Here is a 16,163-nt window from a genome sequence, read left to right as displayed (position 1 = left end):
CGTTGGGGCCGAGGTGCCGGCCAAGGCTGGCGGAGGAGCCGAGGTGCCGGCCAAGGCTGGCGGAGGAGCCGGGTGCCAGAGCAGCCGCAGGCGCCTGCTGCCCGGCTCCATCTTGGGGGAAGCCATGATGGGGCAGGAGCCGCCTCGGCGCCAACCTCCAGCTGAGGGTCGGGTGTCCATACCCAATGCTCTTCCGAGGGCAAAGACTTCCATGAGGAAAAGGAAAGCGTCTGTGCATTCCCACCCCACCCAAAAAAAAAACCTCAAACCAACCCTATTTTTAAGAAAAGCCACTCTTGTTTCCAGCGAGCGTCGTCCTGCCACCGGCGCTCACAGGGCGAGGGGCGCTGGCGGCCGCCGCCTCACGCCCCGTACCCGCCCGGCCGCCTCAGCCCGGGCCCGAGTCACAGCCGCCGGCCGCAGCCCTCTTCCCCCCCGGGCCCCCCCGGGCCCGGGCCCGGGCCCGGCCCCGGCAGGAAGGGGAGGGACCGCCCGCCGCGCCAGACGGCTGTGGCTCTGGGCCCGCTCCGCTCCGCGCCGCTCCACGCCGCGCCCGGTCGCCCACCCGCTTCCCCGGGTCCCGCAGCAGCGCCGGGGAACAGGCGGCAGGGAGCCCCGCCGCCATGTCGCAGCCCGGGACGGGGAGGCAGCCGCCCCCCGCCGCGCCCGCGGCGGTAAGGTGGGGCGGGAGCGGAGCCCGGCGGGGCCCGGGTCGGGGTCGGGCTTGGGGCCGGGGTCGGGGTGGCGGTGGCGGGCCGGGACGCGCTACCCGGGCAGCCCCAGGGCCTCGGCGGGTCCGCGGGCGCCGCCCTGCTGTGGGGCCCGGTGGCGGGAGGCCGCTGCCGCGATGGGTGCCGCCCGGGGGCGGAGGCGGCTGCCGGGGCGCGGCCCGGGCCGGGCCGTGCCTTGCCTTGCTGTGCCGTGCGGGGCGGTGAGGAGCCCCGGGCAGCGCCATGGCCTTCGCGCGATGGTGGTACGCCATGGTAAATACGGGGCTGCGGCCGTGGGGCCGCCGGGGAAGGCTGGAGGGGGCCGGGGGAGCCTGGGCCACTCTCGGGGGGCGGGAGGCGGTGGGCGACCCGGGGAGCGGCCGGGCGCGGGGTGGGGAGGGCTCCCGCGGGCGAGGTGCCCCGGAGGCTCCCTCCCTTCTCTGGCGTGAAGGCTTAAGAGAGGATAAGGAAAGGATTTTGTGGTGACTGGAGGCGAATCGGCGCTTTTTTCCAGCGCTGGTGTCGTAGTGTTTCAGGTCAGGTGAGAACGTGGTGTTCTCTGGATGTGCTTCCATAATCCCTGCGCGGTCTTTTTACGAGCGACACGGAAAAACGGGCTTTTTCGTGCTGTTGGCTGTTTTCGTCATCTTCTGAATAACGCAGGCTCGCTAGCTGACGAAGCTGTACCGCTCCGTCAAAACACGGCAATTTGCGACATAAGGCAGAATTTATGTGGGATTGTTTCTGCTTTGGAAAAAAACTCCGCGGTGTGCCTTTTTTTCAGAAACATGTTCTTAACTGCAGGTAGGTGGTGGAGTTGCCAGGAATAGTCGTCGCTTGCTAGATACTCCCTGAGTAAACCACAGCTCTCTGATGGCTCCATGTGGTTTGGCTGGACTTAGATCGCTACTTATTACTGTGACGAACCTGCAGTTGCTTTAAAAAGTTGTCTTTATAACTTACGAGTCATATGAGGAAACAGTTGGTCTCTCTGTGGAGTAGTGAAAAAAAGTTTGCATTCTGTTGAAGTTTTACAGAAAGTGTGCATTGTGTAAGGTGGCTTTCAGGGAAATATCACTTTAATGTATTTCCTAAATACGTAATCAGGTAGATGAAATCTGTTGAATTTATAACTACTTTTAAATTGCTCTCAGTAGTTTGGATCGGTGTTTAGTACTGTTTTCAAGTATGATTCGTTGTGTCAAGTCAAATCAGTGATACAGCGTGGTGGAGGTGGCACAAAGTCACAAGGAGGAAAGTTTGAGAATTGCTGCATTAAGTGATGACAGGAATGTTAAAGGCCTCGGTAGTCCTGGGTCACTGAAGCCAGGGTAAGAAAAGATACCAAGACAACATGACTACCTGTGATCAGGTAAGGAAACCGCTCCTCCACATACTCCGATGGAAACCCATCGTTACCGTTGGTGGCAGCAGAATAGCACCTGCGGGCCTCCGCGTGAGGCTGGAGTCCTCTCCTGTCCCGTGCACGTCTACCGCACAGGGCAGTTTCTGCCTGCAAGACCTTATGGTCTAAAGGATGAATAAGCGAAGCAGAAAAGGTGGGAGAGGGGAGCAGACACAAAAAAGATTCGCTGGTTGCTCTACCAGTATTTTTACTGGCTGGTGTATTTAAAGCAGGATGGGATGGTTGTTAGAAGAATCTAGTTTTCACTTTTTTCCGTTCCTTACATTGCTCGCTTGTTGTTCCCCTGGCACCTCTTTCCACCTGGCAGTTTTATGAGCAGCATCAAAGATCTCCATCTTCCTCCCAGTTTCAACTGAAAATGAGGGTCAGATTCCTATCCGCGTAAACTGATACATCTCCTTTAACATCTGTAATGCAAAGTTGGTTGACTTCAGCTGAGAGTCTTGCAAGGAGACTTCCCTTCTCACCCAGTTAGCAAGCGTGTCGTCACTGCAGTCCTCCGAGATGCTGCGCAATGGCTTTTAACCAAAGGCTCGTTAATGCTGATGGGGCTCCCGAGGTTTAGAAGGAATTTCTTGAAGCAAGACCTTTAGTTGAGGTCTGATTTTTGCAAGCACGGGCTGAGAATGCAGTTGTATGTTCAGTTGTTAGTATTTTGCTCTGTGCTTTCCACGTAGGCCAGTTACTTTCTGGTTTATGAATGCTCTTTGAATCAGAAGTTAAAGATGTGTCTGTAAAACAATAGTGTCATGACATTTTTGTGCATTGCAGAACACGATGAAGATCTCAGGATAAACTTTCTTGCTCATGGTAACTTCTTTGTGTATTTTGTGAAGAGGTGATTACGAGTGAGTTTGCGTGTTTTGCTTTTAGTTAGTAAAGTTGGAAAATATTTTGGGCCAACCTAACAACGATAGGGAATTGTTGTTAGCTCGTTAGTTAAACCAGAAATGTAACTTCAGCTGTACGCCCACAGTTTGTGTGACAGAGCTGGAGCTGTGCCTGTCTACTGGCTTGGTTATGGATATGTTTCTTTGGCATTGTAAGGAAAGATGAGCAGAAGAAGGAAAGAGCGCCCAAAGGAAAAGTCAACTCCGTCATCCACTTGGAAACGTAAAGGAGCAATGCATGCATACTGTCCCAGAAAACCTGAGCTTAGTCTCTTGCTAAGCAGATTGATTTATTGGCTTTATCTTATTTATATATTTATTTTTTTACCAGAAGGTTCAAAGCTTGGAAATACAGAGCAGTAAAGAGCTGTTGAAGGGCATTTTTGAAACAGGGTCCCTTCCTGTACGTTAAGCATCAGCTGTTCAGGGAACCAACATGGTCTTCTCGGAAGGTGTATTAGGAGGTTGTGCTTTCCAAGGTTACGTCCTCAGGATGGCAGACTTTCATAGGCTGTTTATTATCTGAGGCCACAGAGTATCAGTGCTTAATGTGTACACAGTGCGTGACTCCAACTTACGGGATAAAAAATTACTTTGGTCGGGCCGTACGTGCTTTGTTCCCACGGTTAAAATAAACAGTATTTGGCCTTTAAGTCAAAGTCTCGTTATTGTAGGTGCTGTTTGACATAGCCTTCTGGAGGGAAGACGGCATGCATTTAATCTCCCTCTGACTTGAGTTTAGGGATGGTGAAGTTGTGGTCCTTGTCCTGGTCCATTCCTTGTCCTCTCTGGCCAGTGAAGCTGCCCTGGGGTCCCTCAGGGACGCGGAGTTGGCATACTGCTCGACGGGTGGTTGAGGGAATCCTGCCAGCCCCCTTGTCCTGCCCTCTGCGGGCAGCACAGACCGCTGTACCTGACCGCCTGGTCTGGGGATGGGGAAACAGGAGAAGCGTCTGCCGAGGCAGGCAAACGCAGAAGCCTTGACACCCAAGAGGGAACACTGAGCTCCATCCACCCGCTGGGACACTGAGTATCCCCCTCTTCATAGTCCTGAGACTGGGTGCCCTGTTGGTGCTGTGTCCTGGCTGGTACGGGTTTCCTTGGTGTGAAGATGAGGAGGTGGACTTAGGGAGGAAGAGTGACACCAGATTTGGCCCTCCTAAGAGTCTGGCACACTCAGTAGGAACTAAGTAAGGCTCCTGCATTCTGTGACTTGGTTTAATAAAAGAAAAAAAAAAATCTGGGCTTTAATTGGTGTTGCTGCTTTTAAACATGTGTCCACATTTGAAGAAGCAAATGAATAAAAGCAATAAAATACATGCAATGTACAGAAAGACGTGCTTGCTTTATTAGCTGAATTAGCTGGATTCAGGGTAGCACTTGGCTTTTAGAGTGTTGTGATGCCGAGGGTATCTGTTTAGGAAGAGAGCCTGGTCTACACAACAAAGTTTTGCTGGGCAGGAGCTGTAGCTCCTGAGCCTTATAGCAGTGCTGGCTCTGGAGTTACTGTTTTGTCAGCAAGAGCACGCTCACTGACATTGCTTTTACTGGTATGTGTGTGGTGTGCTTTTATTGTAGCAGTAAAAAGCACAGATAACTGGGTTAATTGTGTCTATACTGAAAGTGCTATTATGGAGCAGTGAATCAATTCATCTCTTACCGAAAAGACAACCTACGGGGCTTGTTTTTCCTCTGAAGAGGCACAATTGGAATATGAGGACAGCATTTTCAGTTTTAAAACTTGTTGAGTATCTTAGTCATGCCCAAACTCATTTTAAAAACTTGAATTATTAGAGGTTGTCTAAAACAATTTTTTAAATCTTTGTCATGTACCACCATAATGGAAAAAGATTAGACATATGCTGGTTTTTTACTTCCAGTTCTGTTTGTTCATTCAGCTATAGTATTTTCCCAGCCTGTCTGCTGATGTGCTTGAACACATTCCTGTTGAAGATAGTGCAGTGATACATGAATCATTACTTTCTCCCTATAGCCACGTAAAGAAAAGTCTGTAGGAACTCATTACTTTAGGGGGTTAGCAAACTTTAACTCCTGCTCAGTCCTCAAAACAGAAGGCAATAAATGGGTCTCAGATCATCTCCTGTCTTTACTTAACAAAACAAACCAGACATGAATCCTCATTCCCAGATGTCTCAGTTGCTGTGGGAAGTTACACTAGCTGAGATATTAGATAATAGCTCTATTAGGTTGCCTTTTATATTCATGGTAAAACTTCTTGCTTTTTACTTCCTTTTTTATTCTAAAGATTAAACAGTATGCTTTTGAAAAAGATTTTTTGAGGGACCGTATTCAGCACTTTTCAGAGATGCAGAGAGTAAAACATGCCCTGGATGCCAGTGTGCATGCTGAACAAATTGTGTCTTTGGGTATGTTGCCGCCCGTGGGGAGCAAATGGGGTTGCGCATCAGGTTAGATGAAAGCAAGAGGTTTAAAGTCTTGGAGGGGATGAAAGGTGCAGGAGGTTTGGGGAACCTGGAAGAAATGTATTTCCTAATGTGCACCTGTGCCTGAACTGTTACAGCATTTATTTTTTGTATATCAGCAGCAGAATTCTAGAAACGATAGTAACAGCTTTCTTCCAGGTAAGGAGGGCTGGGCATAATGAGCGTTTTAATGTGTCTGAGGAAAGTTCAGATGTTGGAGTGGACGCTCATCATTGCACACGTCGTGTTGGTCTCTCTGAGAGCTGTTCAGTTTCTGCTGAAGCCTGTGGGACTGACAGCGTTTCCGAAGCAACTATCGGAGAGTGCTGTGCCGGTGAGGAATGAGTGATAAGCTTAATATCTTCCAGAACTTTTCACAAGAACAATCACGTGACACGTACTGCTCTGGAAGTCGTGACTTTCCGACTGTGATTTCACTTGTTAGAAATCCTGTCCATTAGTGAGAAGGAAAACTTATAATGTTCCCTTCTGTTGTATTGTGGTAGGTGAAAGGAATCATACATGCACTAAGATGTTTGGGAATTTCTCTACATAGAACGTATAATTTAAGATCTTAATAACTACAGATCTATTTTCTCTACTTACAGCATGGTGACAAGAAGGCAAGTGGAGCTTCTTCCAAATCGGGAGAGAAAAAAGCGGAAGAGGCAGAGGTAAATTCAAGTGTTTGAACATATTAAGAAGAAAAGTCGGTAATGAATTTCCTCCTATACAGATTTTTGTCTTCTGATAGCAAAGTGGAGGTTTTCAGATAATTAACTGGTGACTGTAGTCACTCATTATTCATTCCAGGAATGTAGTTTTGTCTTGTGCTGCTGAGCAGCCTACTGAAAGTATTTCTTTGCTCTGTTCATCCTTGCACAAATAATTCATGTTAGTATTGGCGGAAATGATCTCAGTGGATGTGTCTGTTCAGCAGTGCAGGTACGCTGTGGGACACATCTGAGGGTCCTGGTTTTTCGATTGTCCAGAAGTACGGATAAAGCGAGTGCACCGTGACACTTTCTACCTTGTCTGCATCCTGGCTTGTCTTCCAGAGATACAAATCCAAATTCATACACAGATGTTGCATGTCTGGGCCATCTCCTGACACACTTGCAAATATGTGGTCAGTGCTGTATTTTAGAAAGAATACTTATTTTTCAAGATAATGCCTCCTCAGGAACTGGTGTTTACACTTCAAGAGTCCCTGCTGTGTTATAACATTGAGTTTACACAAGCAACTTCATAGTCTGAGCATAGCGGCTGTTGTTAACAATCGGAAGCCGTATGGGTCGCAGGCAGTGTTAGGATCAGTACTTGGAAGGGTCACCTCTCCTCCCAGCAGCTCCAAGCCCTGTTAGCTGCTTGGAGGTAGGTCCTTGTGTGCTACAGTGAGTCAGGCTGGTATCACAAAGTGGTGGTGCCAGTACCGATCGTTAGTTCCCCAGCGGCCTCTGCTATTGCAAGCAGGAGCAGTGCTTCCCCAAGAAAGGCTGACGGCAGATTCAGAAAGAGAAGAACTCGTAGAAAGGTCTGTTACTAGTTGCCTGCTTGTTGGCTTCAAATGTCGATCGCTGATAGAGGGAAGCCAGAAATAGGTGTGCGTGATACTTTGTTCATAGCAGAAGCTATTTGGAAAATAACTTTGTCTAAGCTGTGGTGTGTTTAACTGCACTGCAAATCAAGGCCAGTGAACGCTTTTATTACTGTCCTCTGAAGTAGATGATTAAAGCAATTACCTTTCTTTCCTGTCCAAATACCAAGGAAGCCTTGTCTGGCCTGGGAACATGTTCCTCCTTTCCTCTCTAGACAGTTTAGTTTTCTCTTAAATAGCATTGTTCTTTTATACACTCCTAGTTTAATGCCAAATTCTTTGATTGCATGTTGTTGCTCTTAATATAGAAGTCCTGACTTCTTTGTGGGAAGGGTGGGAGTTGAAGCCTGTAGTTTGGGTTGTGGAGTTACTGTTTCTGACCTCTCACTGAGAAGATCTGTTTCTAGCTAGCAAAAGAAGGCTGTTGCTAAGTTTATTGTCCTGATGCTTTTGCTTTTTGAGTCCTTAGAATACTGCGTGTGTTTCCTCTTGTGAATTTCTTCATATATTTGACTTGTTCCATTGACTGTGCAATGCTTAAAAGTGAAAGTAGATCAAAACACTTTTTCTTAGGCCCATTGAACACCATTAGCTCCACCATGGTTCACATCTACCTCCAAAACATTCTGATTTTTTTAAGCAGTTGAGGTAGCAACTCAAAATCTTTGTACAGCTTTCCCAAGAGTCTGCAATGTTATATTTTTGTTTAAAAGTCAGAGGTTATTCCTGTAATTTTCAAATTTTGAAGCAGAAATTTATAATCTATCTGTAGATAGCTCTGGACAACCTTGTCTAGAATATTGAATTTGTTCACATCTCTGCTAAAAAAGGTTTGGTAATGCATTATAAAAATGACAAGGAAATACAAAGGTCTTTGAAGGGTTCATATTCATATTGAAGGGAAAATTGTAAAAGTCTTTATGCTCATTGTTTAGCTAAAAATAACAATGAACAACTCTGTTTCTCAGATTCTTTGGGTATATAGTCCTGAAGGAGTGAGAGAAGAGGAGTAAAGCTTTGAAAAGTAAAGGTAGGAAAGATCTGACACAGGTTTGTGTAGGAGACGCTAATTAGCCACAACATCAAGGAGAACTCAAAATGAGTACTGTTAAGCTGTAGAATAGGCTTCTTAAGCCTTTCCTTCTTGGAGACTTAAAAGTAGATTGAAAAAAACACAGCAGGTTTACTGTAAATAGAAACCTGCTTGGTAAGACATGCACTTGCACAGAGGTGCTGAGGAGATTCGATGGCTCCATAAGGTTTTTCCATTTCTAGCATCATAATACAATAAAATAAAATAATGCTTTAAAAGCATTAGGAGTTACCAGTGTGAAGGTGATGTCCTGAATAACACTATACTTTTGGAATTACATACAATCATAGCAGGGAGTATGTGCACTTTATCTATGATGTACCAACAGACGTTGGTTCATAAAATTGTTTTTTCAGGAAGCATTTACTTTTTAAGTTCCCAGTGTCTTACTGCTTAACTATCACACAGTACTTTCCTTAGATCTTAAAGTGTTGTGTAAAGGAGACTAGACACATTGTCTGAGTGACCTAGATAAAATGTGGGGAAGGGGAGGTGCTGAAGCACAGAGCTGGAATTGCCTTGCTTAAGGTCATCCAACTGCTCAGTAGGAGAGAAAAGAAACCAGGTCACCAGGTACCAGCCTGGTCCACGCAGCTGCGTGGTAAACAGCGTCCTCAAAGCTCAGAGGGGAAGCCATGAACTCACTGAAGGCAGTGAGCCTTTCCCTCTGAGTCATGGAGCAGGCTTCCCTTCCTGCATGGTATCGGTAGCATAGCTGGCAGCTGCAGCTCGTACCTACTCCTCACTTAAAAATGCAGCTTCTGAAATCCATTGTGTTGTACTACACTGGAGTGGCTGACACTGAAGTCACACAGCTAGAGCTTGCTGGCTGGCTGGAGGAGACAGACAGCAGGTGAGCTCAGCGGCTGTTTCCAGCAACCTCCGTTCTGCTTGATGACTGTCTGGCTTGGAAAGTAAAGGGTGCAGACAGTCCTGCCCTGCTGCTCGTCCCGAGGGTCCACTCTCACCTCTTCTGTTCAGTGGCCAGAAACATAAAGCTTACCGCAGTGCTAAGGTTCCGACTCCTCCTTCTAGAATACTAAATTCAGTCTGTTCCATTTCTGAAAACAAAAGCTAAGATGGGGCCTTAAGGCTATATACCCATTTTGCTTTAACCCTGATCCTTCACAGTAGCCTGGGGTAGTTACTTGGAAGCCCTTTGGTTGCACTAATACTCAGTGCTGTTGCATCTAGCACAGGAGAGAGGTATTGTGGAAGGGTTTTGGAAGGGATAGGACTGTGATATCCTGCTTCACAGGGCCATGTTGATCTTGGAAAGATTGATCTCCTCCATTTCATTACCTAATGGATGTTAGCAAAGGAAAGATACCGTCATACTGGTTTGCCTCATTTCAGCAGTGCTACTCAAGCTTCAAGTGTAGACAGACCAGGGGATCTACTTGCAACAGGAATGGTCAGCTTTAGGTTGAGGTACACGTAATCTGTCAATCTAATGATGAGCAACTGAATGTGTATCTGTACACAGTGTCTTGTCTTAACAGGCAAAAGATTTGCTGGAGGCACAGAGTTGGTAACTACAGGTGTGTTAGAATACGTAATCGAAAGAAGATATAGGCAGTTCTTCATCAGCGTAGTTGACAGTGAAAGTGTGTGTGTGTTATGGTTGTATTGGGCACTGCTCAAGGACAAAGGTTCAAGGCACAGGGACATACCTTAACTCTTTGTGTCTTGGTTTTCAGAACCTTACGCTTGTTGAATTCACATTCTATGGAGAATCAGACACTTCTTGAGAATCTAAATCAGCTTTGATGAAATGTTTTCATTCCTTGTGAATGTGTGTATGGTAGATGTTAACAGAAAAGAAATGATCGTTGTTGGAATTGGTGGTTGCTCATGCACTTGAGGCTGTTGCATATGTTTGCAGCTGGGATGCACCTGCCACCCAGTAAAAGTGAGTGATGTGCTGCTGTTTTCCCATATCTGTCCCTCTGTTTTCTCACTGTGTTGTGACATCATGGTCCTGAGTCAACATGTTTGCAGCATGCCGTTGCAAAGTGTATGAAATAGGAAATTTCCTTTCTTCTCCTTCCCTCCTGATGTTCCAAGGCTTTTAGCAATTTTGTATGTAAAGTGTTAGCATATGAGAGACAGCTGGTGTGATTTTCCTTTACCCCTCATCTTGACATCATCTTCAGCTTATGTGTGCCCTTCCACCAATTTCAGATTGCTTCAGACTTTGTATGCCGTCAAGGCATTGGTGCTCCAGAAGCTTTTGGATGCTAAAATAGAAATCCTTTCAAGGGGAGATGGGACAAAATCACTGAAGAGAAACCCAGGACAGTTTATAAGATACACTGAAATTAAGAAGGCCCTGGGTCACAAATTGTTTGAATCTGTGAGAGTATTTGGAAGGAGTATCAACACATACCTGACCTATTTCTACATCACGTTTTCTGTTTTCTTTTATATCTGCTGTTGGCTACTGCTAGAGACAGGGAAATGGGATATGTGAAACTTCGGTCGGACCCAGCCGGGCAGGTCTTGTGCTGTAATGAGTTGCATGGTCCTGCTGTCCTCTTCTTGAACACCGTGTTCAGCATTGCCCCTTCAGAGGGCTGCCCTTGGGTGCGCAGTGTGCTTTAGTACATAACCACATGTGGACTTCATAAGATGCAAACCAAACGCTCCCATTGTGTGTGATTCTGCGCTGAAAACCCCCTACTCTGTTTTGAATGGATTCATGCTTGTGTTATTAACTGCACATAATCTGGAAAGACCTATTCTCTTTTTACTGTCGTAGAGGGAGATACCAAGGAGAGCTTCTGTGTCAGTATAAAAATCTAGCCTGTGCATTGCTGGTGTCTGAATGTAAAAATGTGGTATTAAAAGGAAGACGGGGCCATATATTCTAGGAATTTGAAGCCCCAGCTTAGAGTGGGCCCTTGTTTTACCAGATACGGTATGAAACGACCCTCCCTAACACACCCTGCCATTTCGAGTCATGCTTTACAGCAGTGTAGACAAAATATGTGCTGCTTGCTCAGCTCATTGTTCTTTACTTAACAGGAAATACATTCTTTACTTTGAAAGGATGACAGTGATAATTGGCGCTGAAGCATTACTATCCTTTTAGAATTGATTCTTTGCTCTGACATCAGGATTGTTTTTAATCCTGATGCTTGCCCTGCAGGATTCCTTATCAAGAAAAAGTGTTAAGAGTTACTCAGGGTAATCTCTACAGAGATTGCACGTTCTTTCCTTATGTGGTTTGGTTTTTTTCCCCTTAAAACAACTGTACTGTATGCATTCTCATTGCAATATTATAACGAACATTTGAACGTTGTAGTCCAAGATGAACATTTAATCTGTGTTTCTAGACACCAGTCTTAATGCATGTCTTCCCTCGGAAAATCTACATATCAAAAGGATATATATTTTATCTCCCCTTTATTAAACATGGGTGAATTAATATTCCACTCTGAAACAGCATTTTGGCTTTTTGTTTTGAAGCCACTGCTAATAATGAAGAGTAGATTATAAGTATCTGTATGCCACAGCTTTTATTCCTTCCCACACAATTCTGTACAGGCTCTTGATTCTTCTATTTCATTTCATAAAGAAGCTATGCTTTGGTAATTCATTAGCTCTGTTATTATCAGGTTGGGAAGCAAGGTATGAGTGCAGCTGCAAGGTGATTCTTCAGCTGATTGTGTCTGAGACTGTCACAGAAAAAAAATACTCTTCCACCTCTTGCAGGGGGAGAAGATGGGAACAGCTCTGATGGATTTGTTGATAAAGGGTGTCAGAGCTGGTTTGCCTGGAGGGAGCATTGTGGGGACGATGCTGGGAAGCACATAACATCATTATTTTAATGAGCGTAAAAGAATGATGAACCTCGTAGCATGATGTGGCCAATTTTTCTGCTTTTACAAATGTATTAAGGGGTAGATACCAAGGAAGTTACTGTTGACAGATGACCCTGGGAACTAAAATGCATTACTCTACTTAGGCTATCGTGGTCAGTATTCAGTAAAGAATACTGATTTGATGTGGTGGCTTAACTTCCCACATAGCTTATCTCCACGTTGTCAGAGGAGAATTTATTTCCTTCTTTTTCTTCTCTCTCTCGTACCTGTATCTTTCTTGCTGTTCCGCTTACCATGAAACAGAGAAATGTTTGCATTAACAATTTTTTCTTAATGCTGTTTAATTGATTAACGTAAGTTCATGCTCAGAACAAGGATTTATTTCACTCTGTTAGTTTTTTTCTAGTTCAGACTGGGGCGGGGGGGAAGAGGCTAGCCTTGCGACTGAAATTTTTGAATATGTTGGTGGGTGTCATAAAAACTCCTGCAAAACAGTACTTTATTTGTGGATTTTCAGAGCATCACAGTTATGTTAGACATAGTCTTAGGTGCCAAAGGTAAGTCCTGAACACCATGAACCATGAGGTCCTGAGCCAAAGGCTGAGCCTGAGGTGGAAATCAAGAGCTGTGATACTGAAGGCATACCCAGAATACTGATTGCTCTTCAAAGGTCTGCTCTTTTTTGATGATTTTTTTTTTCTTTTTTTTTTGAAAATGGAAGCGTAGCACTTGAAATTCCACGTTCCTTCAACAACTTAGTAACTTATTTAAAAGTTGAAGCATTTGTAGGTAGTGCTTATTACTGAGTCTTTAATGCACTACATCAGAGATAAAACCCAAAGCGTTCTGCATCTCGGTACTCTCTCTACAAAATTGTAATGCATCACACCTCCGTCACCTGCCTTCAGGGGCATTGCCACCTAGGGCTGGAAGACTGCTGCTTGATTAAGGGAATTAATGGGGGTTGAAGGGTGTGTGGGAGGAGAGTGTCTGCTCCTTTAAGGGTATCTGGTCAAAGGAGCCATAAGAAGAAAATACCGAGACAAACCTGACTGACATATGATGAGGGAGGCTGTGATAAGAACAAACCTGGTCAGTGGCCCTAGTTGGACATGTGGAGCCTGAGGATGTTTACCTTCTCAGCTGGGAGGATAAGGAAAGAGAGGGAGACAGATGCACAGAAACATAAAACCTGAGCAATTAGCATCAGCGAAGGCAACAACCAGAAACCAACCCGGTCAGTCGCAGCAGCGGATGGGCTCTCAAGAAACTGCAGCAAACCGGGACTTTGCAGCGGGTGAGGCTGGAAACCCGAGGGTCCAGGACGTTGGAGGAGGTCCGTGGGACGGTGCCAACTGATGGGGCAAGGTGCCGGGGTCACAGCCCAGTGCCTGGGGCCGGCTGCCGGGGGGGCGAGTGTCCGTGTCCTCCCCAAACCGGGTGTGCGTGGGCTGTGCGTCTGTATTCACCCGTGGTGTGGTTTAACCAGCGCAACCGGCGAACTTGAAGCCGGACCGGCGGGTGAGTAGGAGGCCCCAGGTCTGCGGGCGGAGGATCCGTGCTGGTTTTGAGGGGACCACGAGTGTGGGGTGCCCGTGGGATGTGTGTGCGAGTGCTGCGTGTTTGCAGCGAGCACCGAGCTGGACCAGCCGGCGAGCAGGGGAGCCATGGGGGGGTCAGAGGGCCGGGGTCCGGGCAGGGGTGCTGGGGGGACAGAGGGGCCGTGCTGGTGCTCGGCGGACCCACCACTGTGCCTGTGCTCATGAGCCCAGAGGGTCCCAAGTGTGTGCTTGCACTAGTGATCTCCTGCCGCTGCCAGCCCCAGAGGAGGGGACGTGGCTGTGGGTGCTGGTGTGTGATGTGGGTCCTGTGTGTGGGTGCTGCTGACAGCAGTGTCGCCGACTGTATCAGTGTCCTGTGTGTTTGTCTGTGTCTGTGTGTCTCTGGGATATGTGCTTGGCTTTGCTGCTGGTTGAACTTGCAACGACATCCCTCGGCCTGGGCAGAGACCCTGGGTCCGCGGGGCGCTGGGCTGGGCTCCAGCGGCTGGGCAGGTCTGTACTGGGTAGTGCTGGTCTGTACTGGGCAGCACTGGACTTCAGCAGCCATGCAGGAGAGTCCTTGGCTGGAGAGCCTCATGGAGGCAGCCGCACTCCTAACATCCCTTTAACAGGATAAGTCACTATTACACTTGGTTTTTGCAACATACTGTGAAGTCTTACTTGGATGTCATTGTTTCCAGTGTGGCCAATACTAGGCGTGAAATCCATGATGTAAATGTCCCACTTTGTGTCAGTGTCTACCGTTGGGCCACATTTTTGTGATGTTAATCTTATGTAAATGGCCACAGAGGGTGGCCCACTGCCCCAGGCTCTGACTGGAGGCTGACTGCTGAATGTGCAGCTTTGTTTATTCCAGGCGCTCTCCTGGTTTTGGAACTAAATCAGAAAGAGACCAGGAGGTGGAATTACCTTAATGACAGAGGTCTCTGAGTCTCCCAGTCTGTTACAGTACCTAGTGTCCATTGAAAACTGGTGCTTTTGAGTTTGCATACAAATTTGCTGATTGAATCTCTGGTCATTCTGCAGACTTCCCTGCTTGTAGAGTGTAATTAAAGTGTGAATGCTTTAGTTGTGTGGTGAATCTTGAGCTTCCACTTATCAGAGAAAGTGAATAGGTCTTACCCATCTGCTGCCAGCAAAAATCTGATGCTTTTTGCTGTGTTCATTAGTAATGGCTTATTTTCCTAGTCTTCATTAGATGTGATTTCAACAATTGCTGAGTTTTTGCAGCAGTACTTACTAGTACTTGATAATAATCGCATTGCATTGGTCAAAAACTGGAGATTCAAAGGGGATGTCATGGTTTTGTTTCAGCTGCAAGAATATTTATTAGCTAGAAAAGCCACCATTTTGTCCTTAGCTTTATATCTTTACTTCCCTGCCTGAGGTGTAATGTTACCTTCTGTGTTGTCACTCAAGTTATGTCTGTACAGCAATAGGTTACCCATCTTATTTTTATTGATACTTTTCATTAAAGTATATATGGTTACTGTTGCTTTAACTGTTAATTAAAAAGGAGTCACTCTGACACAGGAAACAGCACAGATTTATATATCCTCCATAAAACAGTGCAAGAGAACTCAGCCTGTTCTGGGCTGGGCAAAACTGTCTGAAATGAGTCTGCGTGAATTAAAGTTACATAGGAGAATTTATTTTTGGATGACTTGCCTTGCATAAAATGTTCTAATGGACATTTTTTTAGTGTACCTTTATTTTTGTACCTTTTTTTTTTTTGGTGTACAGTTTTACTTGGCTTTTCTTTTTCTTCATCAACGTTTCTGATGTTTATTATGTGTCCTGGTTTTGGCTGGGACAGAGTTAACTCTCTTCTTAGTAGCTGGTGCAGTGCTGTGTTTTGGATTTCGTGTGAGAATACTGTTGATAACACACTGATGGTTTAGTTGTTGCTAAGTAGCGCTTCCTTAAGCCAAGGACTTTTCAGGTTCCCATGCTCTGCCAGCAAGCAGGTCTGCAAGAAGCTGGGAGGGAGCACGGCCAGGAGAGCTGACCCCAACTAGCCAAAGGGGTATTCCACACCATGGAACCTCATGCCCAGTATATAAACTGGGGGGAGTTGGCCGGGAGGGGTGGATCACTGCTGGGGCACCGGTCAGTGGGTGGTGAGCAATTGCATTGTGCATCACTGGGGTTTTTATTTTCCCTTTTTTCCCCCTCTTCTTTTTTTTGTTCTATTCCTTTTCATTACTATTATTATTATATTTCATTATATTTTACTTTAGTTATTAAACTGTTCGTATCTCAACCCACGAGTTCTACCTTCTTTCCCGATTCTCCTCCCCATCCCACTGGGAGCAGGGGCGAGGGGGGTGGGGGAGTGAGAAAGCGGCTGCATGGTGCTTGGCTGCTGACTGGGATTAAACCACGACATTATGTCTTTCTTTTATTTTGTAGAAGAAACCAGCGAGTGCTAATGTCAGCCAACCCCCCAAAACACAGACAAGTGGAGCACCCTCTGCTGTTAAGGTAATGCATACTTAAAGAAATGATCTCTTTTAAAAGTGAAGAGGATATGATATGACTTCATCCCCTGCAATGAGATAGAAAACGGTTTGTTTGCCAGCATTCAGCAACACTACGATGCTCTTCATGTCTC

At 46.2% G+C, this 16,163-nt stretch overlaps 1 protein-coding gene across 6 annotated transcripts in view; it reads left to right on the top strand.

Annotated features, from left to right (window-relative positions):
• Window positions 1-567: 567 nt before the first annotated feature.
• Window positions 568-16,163, top strand: part of CAST (calpastatin) — a 64,113-nt gene continuing 48,517 nt past the window's right edge. For 3 of the 6 annotated variants that reach the window (XM_050912599.1, XM_050912596.1, XM_050912595.1), the window contains exons 1-3: window positions 569-674; window positions 6,079-6,144; window positions 15,962-16,033. In XM_050912599.1, the coding sequence (XP_050768556.1) occupies window positions 624-674; window positions 6,079-6,144; window positions 15,962-16,033 (189 nt within the window). In that variant the 5' untranslated portion in view covers window positions 569-623. Of the gene's footprint in view, window positions 675-6,078; window positions 6,145-15,961; window positions 16,034-16,163 lie in introns of all 6 variants that reach the window. The other 3 variants (XM_050912602.1, XM_050912597.1, XM_050912598.1) reach the window with 2 other exon arrangements.

The sequence above is a fragment of the Gymnogyps californianus genome, chromosome Z, assembly GCF_018139145.2.
Source record: "Gymnogyps californianus isolate 813 chromosome Z, ASM1813914v2, whole genome shotgun sequence".
Taxonomy (NCBI): domain Eukaryota; kingdom Metazoa; phylum Chordata; class Aves; order Accipitriformes; family Cathartidae; genus Gymnogyps; species Gymnogyps californianus.
Note: the sequence above shows the minus strand (reverse complement) of the source record. Positions and strands in the feature narration are given on the sequence as shown.